Below are 15,549 nucleotides of genomic sequence, written 5' to 3'. Positions count from 1 at the left end.
TGTAAACCAGATCTTCATGAAGCTCACTTTTTGCTCAGGGGCATTACCATGCTAGAACAGGTTTGGGTTTCAAGTGAATGCAACATTTTATTAAAGCGCATCTAAAAGATGTCCTGTACAACTGAGTGCCTCCAGCTTTGTGATAACAGTTTGGAAAAGAACCACAGGAAAGGTCGGGCGACCCAATACTTTTGGCAATATAGTGTATAAGCTTGCAGGCTCATCAACAAAAATTTTGATTCTTTTATGCATTTATTTATTGATTCACTTGCCTTTAGTAAGTGCTTTACACTGGTCAGGGAACAGTGTTTTGTTTGTGTGCTTTTCTTAATATTATTAGCTTCCCCAAAGAGCTTTTATTCTGATAGTATGCTTAGTCCATGACCCAGTGAACTGGTGTCAGAATGCATTTATTGATGTAGACTTTCAAAGCACTTCTGTAAGCTGCTGTAGATAAGGGTATCTCTCAAATGCCATAAATGTGAATGTCCAGCATTTAAGTGGAGCTGGATTTTATCAGGGACAAACCGTGTACAAATTAAGCATGCGTCCTGGATGAAATGCCAGTCCAGTCAGTTTTGTAAGCTGGAAACCGGAGAAACTACAGAACACTGAGAAATCCCATTAAGAGAACACAAACTCTGTACTGACAGTAATATGAGCTCAAAGATCAAAGCAGAAACCCTGGAGCGATCGGTATCACCCCATTTTTTTTTTTTGCTGTATCTTGTTTGTATTACCAGATGTAATGCAATGTATAAAGGAATTTACAGCACTAAAATAAACATATGTATAATAACTTGGTGTTTTCTTGATCACAGAGTTCCCAAGCTGTAGGGAATGCCGAAGAGATTAATATGTCCTATTGACTTTAATAGGTGAAATGACTGCCCTTTTGGCACCTTTGAAATGTGGTGACATGCTGTCTACCTCTCTCGGGGCAAACAATTCTATCTTTCTTAGAAGTGCTTCAGCATGGATACACAGAAAGCACTGCTTCAGTGATTTGAATATAGGATAAGGCAGGTTAACCATACAGTCCCTGATTTCCCCCTTAATGAGGATAGTTCGGTGTGTAGCCAAAGAGTGGGACAATGCCTAAAAGAAGGACATTAGGAGGAATTAACAGAACTGGGACTAAGCTAGTGAAAGCTGATTAAAAACCCTATGATATAGACTCCCAGTAAATGATTATGGGCTTACAACACTGCAAAATTGGGAAAAAATGTGGAAAGTGTGCAGTCTTGGCAGGATTAGCGTGAGTGAAGAGGTAACTGAATGTCATTAAAAAATAGTAATGAAAAAGATCACAAATCAGGACACAGGAACCAAAAACACCACTACATTAAAGGAAATGAGACACAATTAGTCTTCACATCTGTGCATGATTGAATGTACCCACCCTTATACACACAAACACACACACTTTATGCAAAAATCACTGCTATCTCTTGGACGATCGCATGAATCCCCTGCAGCAAACCATCAGTGTGTGTGTACGCCATATAACAGGACAGAATTATGTGTTTACTCAAGTGAGGGCTTTGCAGTTTATGCCAGTGCATGTGTATACAGTATATCTGCTGCCGTTTATGTCCGAGTGTGTGTGTGTGTGTGTGTGTGTGTGTGTGTGTGTGTGTGTGTGTGTGTGTGCGCGGGCACCATTGAGTCAGAGAATCTGTTGGGGGTGTGTGGTTTTGCAAGAATGGACACAGGACATGGAGGGAGGAAAAGTGAGGGAGGGAACCATCTTTCGTTCCAGAAGTGTACAAACACCATGTGAGTGTGTGTATACTGTATGAGTGTGTCCAGCTGCTTACTCATAAATGCCTAGAAACAAACTCATCCAGTCTAAACAAATACTCATTCTAATGTGTGCTTATGTTCTGTTACTGTATTTTTCATTTAACCATTATACATTTACGACATTTGGCAGATGCCCTTATCCAGAGAAACTTACAACTGAGCAGTTGAGGATGAAGGGCCTTGCGCAAGGGCCCAGCAGTGGCAGCTTTGTGGTGCTCGGACTTGAAATTCTAATTTCCCAATCCAGGTTCCAATGTCTTAACCACTACCACCCCCATGTAATTATTATACTATACCAACCTTATTTCATTAGCAAATGTTACAATACCAGCCCTCAGAAATTCTTAGAAATGAAACTACAATATGTTTCAACATCAGTAATTAAACTACTGGAAACAAATGTTAAACACCACTATTAACTTTCGATTCAAATAGACAAACATTAATGGACGATATGCTGTTCCATGTTGTTTATTTCAAAGCAGATGTTCATTATGTGTTTATTAAAATATTTCAATGTTTTTTTCCCCCTGAATCTAATCACCATCTATTCATTCGTTAGCATATGTCCAACTACCACAGACAATTTCAACCCGCTGCCTGGTACTGACAAAAGAACGAAAATCCATTTACTCAAAACTGACTTATTATATAAGTACAAGGGCAGTCTGTCCTGTCATAAAGGCAATAAAACATTTATGCAAAAAAAAAAAAAATGCATTTATTAAAAATAATTTCAAGACATTTCAAGTATACAAGAAAACATTAACAGGAATTGCTTCCACTACAGTGTTGGAGAGTTGGATATAACCCCATAACAACAGCTTCAGTAGGTCAGTCATGCTAATCATAAAAATGCTGATATTTTTTTTTTTTTTATATTTTGTACATTCCAAAATGTAAAATGCTGAATAACATTTAAAATTACATTTATTATTATTTATTTTTTTTAAACAAAATTTCTATTCTGTTTTTGTCTGTGGTAATTACTTACACACTACAGCTGTAATTTGTAATGAATATACAATTCAGGCTGGAGTATTTCCATAATGTTTAAGCAACAATTATTACAGGTGCTATTTACCAAATTAGATTTGATTGTTTTATGGCTTTAAGTGAAAAGGCTAAACATTAAACTGCCTTTCTGAAATTATTAAGTAATAGTTTGTATAGTTATTAAAAGTCAGTGATTGACTGATTTCACAACATTATGAGACAAGCTGCCAGTTAGCAACCAGAGCCAGAAAACAAAATGAAGAGGGAGACAGTGACAAAGCATGTGTGTATAAGCATGCACAGGGGGAAGCGTTTGTATGAGTCATCTACACTACAATTATAAAATACCAAGCATGTTCGCCACAGGCTTTTACAATAGTAATTGGAAAAAAAGGCAATTGATAATCCAGCCTCCATGACAAGATCCTAATTGCCATGTTGGCCTCCGCAATCCAGGTTTCAGAGCAAGCAAATATGCTATCATTTCAAAAACCAATCATAATAGCAACAACCTCCAGAGACAACCTTTTGTAGATTGCTTAGACTAGCAAAGTGGAGGCTCAACACAAAACCACTTATTAGTAAAGATAGAAAAGTGCCTTTTTGGCAGAGAGAGTGAAAGAGAGATTGAAAAAGAGAGAGCGAGAGAGGAAGAGGGCAGTAGATGTGTCTCATATTTATCACCGGAGCTAGCTTTGTGTTTTCCCCTCCATCAAGCTCACTCTGTGTTACACATGCGGCTCTGACCTGAACATAAAGCAGGTTGAGCTGTACAGGGTCACGAGAGTCTACGTTCTGGTCAGAGTAGAAAAACTTCCTCCTGAGCAGCAGCGTCTCGCTCTCCTCCACCCCCTGCTCACGAAACGTCCGACTGTGGTCCAGCCAATTCACTGAGTTAAAACAAAACAGTCAATGTTTCAAAACAGGCTAGGGATAATAAATAAATGACATAATACTACAGCAATCCATTTAATAAGAGTGGATAAATTAGTAGCACAGGCACTGATGAACAAGTAGGTACACAAAAAAATAAACCTTCGGAAAAGAAGATTTCACTGTTACGTGGTTGAGTGCTTCCTTGCAATGCTGTCAGTGAAGCGCTCATTAGTTGCTCTGAATTCAATTGCCTGCTGCGTTGCACACATCTGATGATGTGTGAGCTGTTTTGATGGTAGAATGGTTTTTACTGGGTGGCTTAATTAGTATGGATGGATGACAGGCGAACTTTTTGAATCGAAAACACACGCATGTGAAAACAGACACAGTCATCTTACAGTTCCACATAACGAGGATAGAAATAGACTTAAATTTTTACAGACAAAACCTCGTCCAATGATTTCATTTCTTTTGTCAATGGCTTCACTGTGCTCTAAAACAGTGGCCCCCAACCCCCGGGCCGCGGACCGGCACTGGTCCGTGGGTCAACAGAAAGAATACAGAACATAGATTATTTCTGTTTTATTTATTATCTGATTCTGAACGATGTTTTATTTTGGAAAATTACCAGATTCTCTCCTCCACATATGTCTATGCCTCACTCTTGATGCATGTCATGATGCCTCGGTCACATGTCTTACCTCCATCTGCCACCTTCTTAAAGAGGCTGCTCCAGGCGCTAACACGTAATACAATAGCGCTAAATTCAAACCCCCAAGCTAGCACAATGAACAAACAACAACACAGTGGATTCACGATTATTATTATATTTAGAAAATACCAGTTTTTATGCCGGTCGTATCATTTTCTTTTGTTTTTATAACCCCCGGTCCGTGAAAATATTGTCTAACATTAAGCCGGTCCGTGGTGCAAAAAAGGTTGGGGACCAGTGCTCTAGGGTACGGTCCTCATTTCCTGTATTAAAGCTCTAAACTAGCTACCTACTATGCCATTTATTCCAGCATTATTTTATCTACAAAGTTGTAGTCTCACCCCTGCATATAAGACCTACTCCATGCTCTTACAAGTAGAGATGAGAGTGATGATATGATGCTTTTGCAGAAATATAAAGCTCTATCAGTGTTCAGGAATGTTCTTTTGACACAGGACGCAACTTTAAAGTGTAACAAAATTAGTGTGCCTGTAGAATCTTCCACGATTGTGAGAGAACATTTAACAGGTCAAACACAAACTCACACTCATCGTCTGTGTGAAGTTTGGCTTTAAGCTTTTCCATCTTCCTTTCATCTCGCAGTAAGGTTCGCTCCTTTTTCAGTGTACCCATGCCATCCTCCTTCTTGTCTTCCCCCTGCTCCTGGATCAGAGAGTACTCCTCGTAATTCGTGATTCCTAACAGGGTAACCAAAAAAGAAAATATTACAAGCTTGAAATCGAGACCGCTATTCTTTTATAGCGTTGACTAGACACAGTACAGACATATTCCGGAAATGTAAGCATAATCCAGACAACTCCTAAGGAGAGAAATAAAGCAGAAACTATCTTAAACATAAGACAATAAAGATATCAGCCGGAGATCCTTTCCTTCTCCCTATACACTCGTCTATATTCCAGTACCCCTCAGTTGTAATTAAAATCTACTGCTGCAAAAGGAGCTCAATGCAATGAGAGTAGAGGATAACAGAAGAGTGAACAATTTTGTGCCTTCCCTGTGATAGAGCATTACTTTCTCTGGAACACAGCAACACTACAAATTCACATGAGTGCTCCATCACAGGACAAATGGATTTCCGGCTCTTCTAACAAAATCCATTCACAGCGCCAAGAGAATGTAGAGGAGTACAAGATGGAGAGAATTTGACTGAGGCAGCCTGGGGTGAGATGTACACAGACAGAGGACGTGAAGCACACACACACCTATTCTGCTGCATATGGTGACAAGAAGCTCGCCTACGGTTTTGGAATCATCCACCATGATAGTCTTGATCGCTCCATCCAGCATTTTAATCTTCTGCGGCCTTTGCTTCTTCTTGTACTCCAAGACATCCTGTGAATGTGGGATAGTGAGTGAAAAAAGAGTAGAAATACATAGACACAATTGCAGGCTTTACCTGTGCACAGAAATTACATGAACAAGGAAAAATGTCAGCATGAAATGTTATTAAACATTAATTAATAGTGCGATTACCCCATTCCGGAGCATGTAGTAGTCTAACGTACGACCGGATTCCAACCAGATGCCTTTCCTAGGGTCATCATCTGACAAGAACAGGCCATAATCTGAGGCTAAAACAAAGAATGATCAGTCAATTATGTCAAGTGCATGCTGGATGAATTTCTGTATTCAGATGAATAAAAGGATTTATGAACATAACTACATTTTATTAATGGAACAAATAAAACAAATTTGTGTGTCTCATCAAAGAAATACAATTTCAGCCACTGATGCAGATGATGCCTGCCTGTGCATTTATCCATTGTAGCTCAAAGACTCAAATCAAATTAACCACATAGTACAAGCCTGATATAAATCAGATCTGGAATCTAATAATAGTATTGAAAGTGCAAAACCACCCTTAATGACAACGAAAGGCTGAAAACATCAATAAATACTCAGCCGCTCATATTTTACTTTCTCGCAGTTTGATTTCTGGAGTGGAGAAAGACAAGAGAAGAAAAAGAAGAAGAGATACAGACAGGGAGAGTAATGTGGCCTTGACAGATTTTCATCTCCTCTGCTAGCTTTCTGAAGCCCGAATCCATCAAGCACACTCAGACAGAATTAGGGAATGGACTGTCGCTGCCTTGACTGCTCTCATCATCAATACTCTTTATCTAAGAAGTTTCACACATTCTGACAATAACTCGAAATATATTTTTTTTACACACACAGATGGTAATCACATCACAGGCGAAGAATATCTCTAGGCCCCATATTTAACACACTAAAAAGTAAAACAATACACTGTACTACAACAGTATATTTTATAAAATATTACCAATGTAGGTCAACACACACACAGAATAAGAGCGAGGCAATAGAATACATACCGGTACTCACATAATGTGATGAAATACATGTTCAGTATTTACATAGCATGTTTTTTTTTTATTTAAATAAATAAATGCTGAAAAAAAAGTGTTTAAAAAATATATATATTTTAATTGTTTATTGTTATTAATTTACAAAATGTAAAGTAAGCAAACATATACCCAGCATCAACTGAGCTTCAACTTCATACATATGTTGACACAGTCATTAATTAAAACAGATCCATGGAAGACTTAAATCTGGGTGAGGATCAGATACGTTATGCTACTAAAGTGAGGTTGTGGAAGACAGTTTGTCACATGCCACACCATGGCAAGACTAAGCACAGCAACAAGACACAAGGTAGTGATACTGCATTAGCAAGGTCTCGCCCAATCAAAAATGTTCAGACTGGGGTTTCAAAATGTGCTGTTTACATCATAAGAAGCACAAAGAAATGGGAATTGTTGAGAATCAAAGATGCAATGGTCAGCCAAGGAATTATAATGCTGCACATGAAAAGACATCATTCTTACTTCCCTTCAGCACTGAAAGAAATCTAGCCTTGACATCAACAAAGAACTTGCAGAAAGTAGTGAAAATTGTTTGCCAAAGAGCTGGAGAGTGGTACAATGAGTGACTGTAGGCAACAGTGAAGCATGGTGGAGGTTTCCTACAATGGAAGTGAAGATTTGGTCAGGATAAAAGGCGTCCTCAAATGCTCCGAAATACAGACAGATACTTTTCCATCATGCAATACCATCAGGGAGGTGTCTGGAATGCCCCTAGATTTATACTGCAGCAAGACAACAACTCCAAACATAAAATTCAATGTCATTTTCAGCATACAGAACAACAAGGAATCCTGGAAGCAGTAGTTTTGGCCCCCCCAGTGTCCTGATCTCAATGTCATCGAGTCTGTCTGAAATTACATGAAGAGGCAGAAGGATTTGAGGCAGCCTACAGAAGTACAGATCTGTGGTAAGTTCTGCAACCACAAACCCTTGTTTGGAACAACCTACCTGCTGAGTTCCTTCCAAAACTGTACCTACTGTAGAAGTGCAAATGTACCTAGAAGAGTTAATGCTGTTTTACAGCAAAGGGTTTGATTTGTATTTCTTTTCTGTCCATTTACTTTTTTTTTGTTAATTAATAAACATTTGTTTATTTATTAAACATGTATTTATTTAATACTGCTCTTTTGAAAGCATTCTTATTTTATGCTATTTTTTCCACACCTGCCTAAAACATTTGCACAGAATTGTATGTGATATTAAATGATAATTGCATAATATCTATTATTAAACTATGACAAATAGGATTTTTTAGTACTTTAAATGGCAAACTTACAAATAATCAAATCCTCGAATGTGGGAAATGGACTGAATTCTGAATTCATAAGTGGACAGTAAGGCACATTGTTTTTTTCACTGACTTAAAGATACAGTACAGTAAAATGTAAAAAGACCTGGAGCTGTGTAATGCAATATATAAAAAAAGAACATGATCATAGTTGAAACAAACTATCAAATGTTCAAATTTGTTATAGCATTGCAGATCAGGACCTTTACACAGCTATAACATCAATGCAGATTTAGTTCCTACAGCAATTATTGTTAAATGACAAAAACAAAAATATATCAACCAAAGATTTTAATTGCAAGCCATCACGGTAATCTCACCTTGTCCAGTTTGGGCCTCGGGAACCCTCTCTCTGATGATGCGACAGGCATCGTACACTGGGGTGGAGGGCTCAAACTGCATAGTCTTTACGACATTGCACTGCCGCACACAGATCTTCAGCGACAGGGCCACCATCTTGACCTCTGTTCAAAACAAACCGAAACATTCTATTATGGAAACCCCAGCATTGATTAATTAAAACAGCTTAAACCACTGAGCTATTTTATACTTGATCCTGATTGGTTGCTTACACAACAGAACTGTTAGAATTCTCCATTCTGATAAGTCAAATGATGCAGAGCAATTTTTCTATATACAGTCACTCTGATAGGAGCAACATTTATGATTTATAAATTAACAATTGAAAATGTTGTAGATTTAATAATAAATAAATAAAAAAGCTTTCAAAAAGATGTTAAGTGAACATTTATGAATAAAGTTAGGGTGAGAGCATGGTAACTTTTTGTATTTTCTGCTCTCTCAGTAATAAGCCTTATTCAAAAGAGAGAAAAATATGAAATCAACACTGGCATGGTAAAACATTGGGGTTTCAGTTTCATGCTGAGCTGCATTACACCACTCCATGTTTTATTCCTTACATAACTTCTTGATTGCATAACGGCCGTTGTATAGTTCCATCAAAGTCAAATAAATGTAGCTAAACACCTGAAATTACAACAGACTAAATAAGAGATAGAGGCGTAATCCAGTCACAACATAAATCTGATTACGTTCATGGAGTGAATCAATGTATACGTCAATGTGTCTGCGTTACAACAAACGACAAACAGCAGGGAATGGGCCAAACTACGGGTCCTAGGTAGCAACTATTTTCAAGATTTAAAACATCACTACTTGATTAGCAGGGACATTTGGAGTATGTTTTACAGGGTAAGCGTGTCTCTAATGGTCAATCAATCTAATGGTCAATCAAATATAGGCTCTGGCAGGAAATGCAATTTTTGATGCTCTGGAGACACTGAACTTTACTTTTTACTTAAACTGTAATTTTGTTTAAATTACAAGGTAACATACAAGTATATGGGGATTTGAAAAGGATCGCTGTAAAAGAGGGTCAAAATCCACTGCATTTAAACTTAGAAGCAAGAATAATTTATGGTAGAGAACCAAAAGTATGAAGCATAAGCTTTAAGTAAGAAGTGAAAGTTTACAGTGCAGGTCTTAACAATCTGATAGAGTAATAGGGATTCCAGAGAGATGATTTTTAATCCTAGTCTTAGAGTGCAATAATTGGATATTTCTGGAACTGGGATAAGATACGAGTGCTGATCGGTAAGGCTTAAGGAGACCCACACCTCTACCGCTGAAATTGGTCTTTTATACAGCTCCTATTGAAATAAAATCGAAATGTTTTCACCACTCAGGCAACCGAGCTTACTAAAAATGTGGGGTATGAATACTGATGGGCCAAATGTGCTTTGTATAATATGAAAAATGTCGGTTTTTGTTATACTTAGATTGGAGGTGGAGAATGAGACGGATTTTCTATGTTCTATGCCAATGCATTCCCTCAGTGCCATTTCCTACAGTTTTACAAAGATTAACACACTCGTGCGCGCCTACACTGTCTAAAGTGGTGATAATGTCGCTGCATGATTCTTTTACCCTCACTCAAACACACAGGGGACCTGCTGAGCTATTATTCACCAGATGTGAAGTTCATCTACACACCACCCCCACCGACATTTCACACCCAATTGGAATGCAGCGGCAGACGGACAGTGACACACGACTCCGATTGGACATGGAGGATAGAGAGGCCGTTTGGTGTGGCGTGGGAGAGTGTGAAAGGCAGGTGGGCAAGACGATTTCTTGCACAATAATTACTCCCCCACAACATAAAATCTCTTCATAACATTATGCTTAACCTGTGAGAAACAAAAAAAAAAAAGTAGTCTGCAAGCAAAAATATACCAAAGTCTTTAAAATATACACAAAATGGTGCAAACTACCAGAAGCAGCAGTTATTTTAGTGTAAACACCTTGTTTATAAGAATAGTGGAGTAGAATGGGAAAACTAGATTAAGCCAACTGGAACACTACATTAACGCAAATAACCACTCTTCACAACTATGTTGACTAGATAAGCATCTCAATATGCATGCGGGCATCAACATTTGAAGGAGATCTGCTGCAACAGCAGAAGACCAGGTTCCAGTCCGGCCATCCAAGAAGAGGAATGTGAGGCTACAGTACATTAAACCCAGGCACACTGTTTATTCTACTTAACATTAATTAGGAAAGGGAACAGTACAAATATACAACATTATATTTATAGAGCACTAATAATCATTTCATATTTTGACACATGGACAGCATTTTGCACATTCATTATGAACCAAAAATCTCATGATATTCAGCTGACTTGGCAGTCAGTTCACCTTGTGTTATCCTGCTTGATCTCTCTCCTTCATCTTAATTTTCTGTAGTGAGTGGAGGAGAGGTAGGCGTAAAGTGTTTGAGATTAAATGTAACTGTTCCTGAGAGCTGATTAAAAATTCTATTTTATATAGCGTAATTTCCGGACTATTAAACGCACCCAAATATAAGCCGCACCCACTGATTTTTACATTGATTTTTATTTTGAACATAAATACGCCGCACCTGTCTATAAGCCGCAGGTTCCCACATTGAAACTAAAGAACTTTACACAGTTTTTAGCGAAAGACAGTGTCTGTTACACGGCTTGTATCCAAACAGTAGCCTACCAAAAAAGTAACTGTTCACTGTCTTCCTCCTTCCTTTCACAACAATTTCTCTCGGGAGTTTTTCTTTTGGCATCGTCGTGCGTTTAAAAATCACCATCGGTGAAGCTTTTCTCCCGATGCCGTCCAGCTCAGAATACAGGTGAAGTGCGTTTTTTCATGCCTGGTTGTTTTCAGCGTGACGAATGATTCGCATTTCCTGTAGACAGTCTGAGTGAGCGGCAGGTCAAACGTCAGAGGAACCTCATCCATATTTATGATGTGGTGCGGCCCGATTCAGTGGGAGAGCGATTTAATATAAAGAGTTTCATCGGTTCACCTGAACCCCTTCGGCAATTTCATTGGTCTAATGTTTGGCGGCATGAAGCTTGTGAAACCGGGAAAAACCCAGGAAAAATCCATAAATTAGCCGCTTCGTTGCTTAGGCCGCAGGGTTCAAAAAAGTGGGAAAAAAGTAGCGTCTTATAGTCCGGAAAATACAGTATATTACTAGAAATATTACTAGGGACAGTTCAGTACTCAAGTAAGAGTACTCTGTGCTACATCACCATTTTCTCCATTTTCAGACCTGATTAAGCAGAGGTGGAATGCTCACAAATTATATGAAAACCCATTAAATCAATGATGCAGTTCATGACGTATAGAAAAACTCCCCCAAAAAATACACTACCATCTATAACAGCACCTGGGATTTGTCTCCCAGTTAAAAGTCAACAGCAAAAATCCCTTCCAGGTTAATGTTGTTTAGCCTTCAAGTGTCAATGTTAGCCTTGTTACAGGTTTATCCTCATAATCGCTCCTGCTATTAAACTACCCTGCACCTTTTGTGCTCTCCTCTGAGGATGGATGAACAATGTCAGCTAATTTGAGCCCACTGCCCATGGTGAAGACATCCAAACATTGATGTCACATGCAGACCAGGTCTCCGCTTTCAAAGTTAGCTTTTAAGTGGCTTTCCACTGCATCCTCCGGGGCATCGTCCTTAATCATTGCAAAGCCAGAACAGAGAAACAAATATTAAGTTATGCTGTTATTACCCTAAAAAGGCGGTTGTAGGATTAAGGAAACGCCTCAACAAACCATGCTTTCTGGAGGCTGCTGTCGTAAATATGGACAATTCAATTGGGCCAAGAAAGCAGGGGCCATCTGGAATAGATTGCTATGTAGTGGTTTACAGCAATAACAATAGAAGAGAGTTAGGAGACTGACCATTCCATGTGGAGCGTATGTTTATGAGTAAGAGTGTTCTGAGAGGAGAGTAGAGTACACCGTGTCCTTTTTGACATTCATATAAAAGTGCCTCAGGTACAAAACCAGAACATGATACAGTCACAGATTCTAAGATTCTGAGCCACCTAATGGAGTGATGGTAGTTACCATTGGAACGACCATAATTATAATAATCCCCAGTACAGATGAGCCGCACAATGCTTTCCTCCAGAGAAAAATTAATAAACACTCTACAGTTCCTGCACTGGTGAAGAACGCCTGGAATTTTCTTATCGCATCGTTGATATGTCCATCAGCCAAGTGGAACTCTGCTCTGGAAGCGATAGAGGAGGAAAATCCCAGGATGTCTAGCTGTGATGTGTAAACACTATAGTACATCTGTGACTGTAATGTGGCCGCAGTGATGGTTGAATGATAACTGTATAACATTTAAAACAAGATCACGGCAGCTCCAAGATTAGTGCAGAAGAAAAGAATCCCACAGCTGTTCCTGTTTTAGTGGAGCATCCAGTAGAATGATCATTGATATTTTCTTATTTGGGATTATAGTAGTACATATTCATGATTTTCCTTCTTAGCAGAACTGTAAAACAGGACAACCAAAAGGCTGTTTTTTTTTTTAAATGTTGTGTTATGACATAAAAATTACCTGTAACTTGCACTGGAATTTGGATGCATGATTGTAAACCCAGAAACCTTTTTTGTCCATAATACCCCTTGTTCGGCAATCCCACAAAAATAAATGTGATGTTTGCAACCATATTAGTGTTTTTCTAAATCGGTGTTCCATACTAAATTCCGGACTTTATATTGGATAGATTAGTAAGCATAACATGGAAATGTTATTACCTACCTTTCTCCGAAGCATTTTATAATAAACTTAGCAAAGTAACTGAACCTGGAAGTTATGCAAAACAGAGCTTGTGTGGCATAGAAGTCCCACAGTGAGGCACGAGCACGTGAAAAGAAGAACGATTACATTTTTAGTCATTGTGATGGTTTTTAGCAAATTCTTATGCATTTGTACACCAAGGCATATTATTTCTTTTTTTTTTTTTAAATCAAGCCTGTTAGCCCTGCTGCATTTCATTTCATAGCTTTTGTCTACTACAGTTAACTTACATTTTCAAATGTGATTTACTGCGGCTTTACTAAACGTTCAAATGCTTATTTTCAAATTTTGTCTATTTAATTTATGCATATATCATTTAATTATTATACACAATTAAATTAATTATACATTCTAGATGCTTATATCTTCACAAATGAACAAGATATCTGTGAATTTGAGCATGATTGCCAACATGCCAGAGAAGAAGAAAGAAGAAACAACGCAGCAAGAATTAATTTGTTCGAAGGAAAAATCCCTTCATGCTCTCCTTACATTTTTTAAGTAAACTTTTATACATAAATATGTAGTAATAATATTTTTTTTAAAACCAATAAATCGGAAAAAAATTGTCAGAATAATTGATTATTAAAATAAACGTTAGTTGCAGCCCTACAGAAAACTTTCACAGAATTAAGATTGTTTTTCCTCACACTCTTTAAAATGTGTCAAGTTTTTTTTATTTTATTTTTTTATAAATGCATCAGTTAACTCTATACTTTTGTTCAGCCTCTATTGTAAACAATACTGACAAAATTAAAAAGGCATGTACACATATGCATATCAGTGTAACATATACATACATACATATACATTAGGGATGCACCGAATATTCGGCCGAAACAGTTTGTTGTGATGACGCAAACAGACACCGCGGCCTGCACGTGCATGTCTAAAACAACATGTCTGCGGTGTGGACGTATTTCAGTATATCTGAGAAAGACCCACGGATAGCGATTTGCAAAATCAGCAATGCCGAAAATTCGTCTGCAAAAACTTTCTCTACGTCGGGTTTAATTTGAAATCCAAACATCCGATCGCTATGCTGAATATCAGAGGAACGCAAACGCACAGAAAAGCAAAACCCCTCCGAGCACGCGCACTCCGTCTGTGGTGGACGTTTTTGAAAAGGCAGTTTCCCAGTGATATTGTTGTATCTTTAAGCAGTTGCACTTGTTCTGAATGCACTTTGTTTTTATGAAAGAACATATTTAATTTTACAACCTTTTAGCAGGCCAGAAGGCCTGTACATTATTATTTAATGTACACATGAGTGCATTTAAGTTAAACATTTAAGACTAAATTTTAATTTATTTTATCCTGTGCATTGTTGCAATGTGCTATAAATAAATATTTTCATAATTTGTAATTGATTAATTCTTTGAAACTTTAATATTAATTTATGCAATTAAAATGCCTTAATTTTAGTAAGTTTAGTACACAGTCATAGCCATAAATGCAATGGTAATAATAATTGACAATTTCTTTCGGTGTTTCGGTTTTCGGCCTTGCTTTTCATCCTTTTTCGGTTTCGGCCAAGAAATGTTATTTCGGTGCATCCCTAATTATATATATATATATATATATATATATATATATATATATATATATATATATATATATATATATATATATATATATATATATATATATATATATATACACATACATATATACATACATATACATACATATATATACATATATACACACACATATATATTAGGGATATGTGTGTGTGTATATTTTACACACACATATACATACACACACACATATATATGTATATATGTATATATATATATATATATATATATATATATATATATATATATATATATATATATATATGTATATATATATATATATATATACAGTGGGTACGGAAAGTATTCAGACCCCCTTAAATTTTTCACTATTTTTTATTTTGCAGCCATTTGCTAAAATCATTTAAGTTCATTTATTTTCCTCATGAATGTACACATAGCACCCTATATTGGCAGAAAAACACAGAATTGTTGACACTGTTGCAGATTTATTAAAAAAGAAAAACTGAAATATCACATGGTCCTAAGTATTCAGACCCTTTGCTCAGTATTTAGTAGAAGCCCCCTTTTGATCTAATACAGCCAGAAGTCTTTTTGGGAAAGATGCAACAAGTCTTTCACACCTGGATTTGGGGATCCTCTGCCATTCCTCCTTGCAGATCCTCTCCAGTTCTGTCAGGTTGGACGGTAAACGTTGGTGGACAGCTATTTTTAGGTCTCTCCAGAGATGCTCAATTGGGTTTAAGT

The 15,549-nt window shown here is 37.3% G+C and overlaps 1 protein-coding gene across 1 annotated transcript in view; it reads right to left on the bottom strand.

Annotated features, from left to right (window-relative positions):
- The window catches only part of tln2b (talin 2b), a 124,265-nt gene that overhangs the window by 58,584 nt on the left and 50,132 nt on the right, over nt 1-15,549 (bottom strand). Inside the window, exons 3-7 of the mRNA XM_083545856.1 lie at nt 8,410-8,553; nt 5,885-5,982; nt 5,614-5,743; nt 4,936-5,088; nt 3,550-3,692 (exon numbers count right to left, since the gene is read on the bottom strand). Of these exons, the coding sequence (XP_083401982.1) occupies nt 3,550-3,692; nt 4,936-5,088; nt 5,614-5,743; nt 5,885-5,982; nt 8,410-8,545 (660 nt within the window). The 5' untranslated portion in view covers nt 8,546-8,553. The remainder of the gene's footprint in view (nt 1-3,549; nt 3,693-4,935; nt 5,089-5,613; nt 5,744-5,884; nt 5,983-8,409; nt 8,554-15,549) is intronic.

This window comes from Silurus aristotelis, assembly GCF_946808225.1.
Source record: "Silurus aristotelis genome assembly, chromosome: 7".
NCBI lineage: Eukaryota > Metazoa > Chordata > Actinopteri > Siluriformes > Siluridae > Silurus > Silurus aristotelis.
This window is presented reverse-complemented; position numbering and strand designations above follow the sequence as displayed.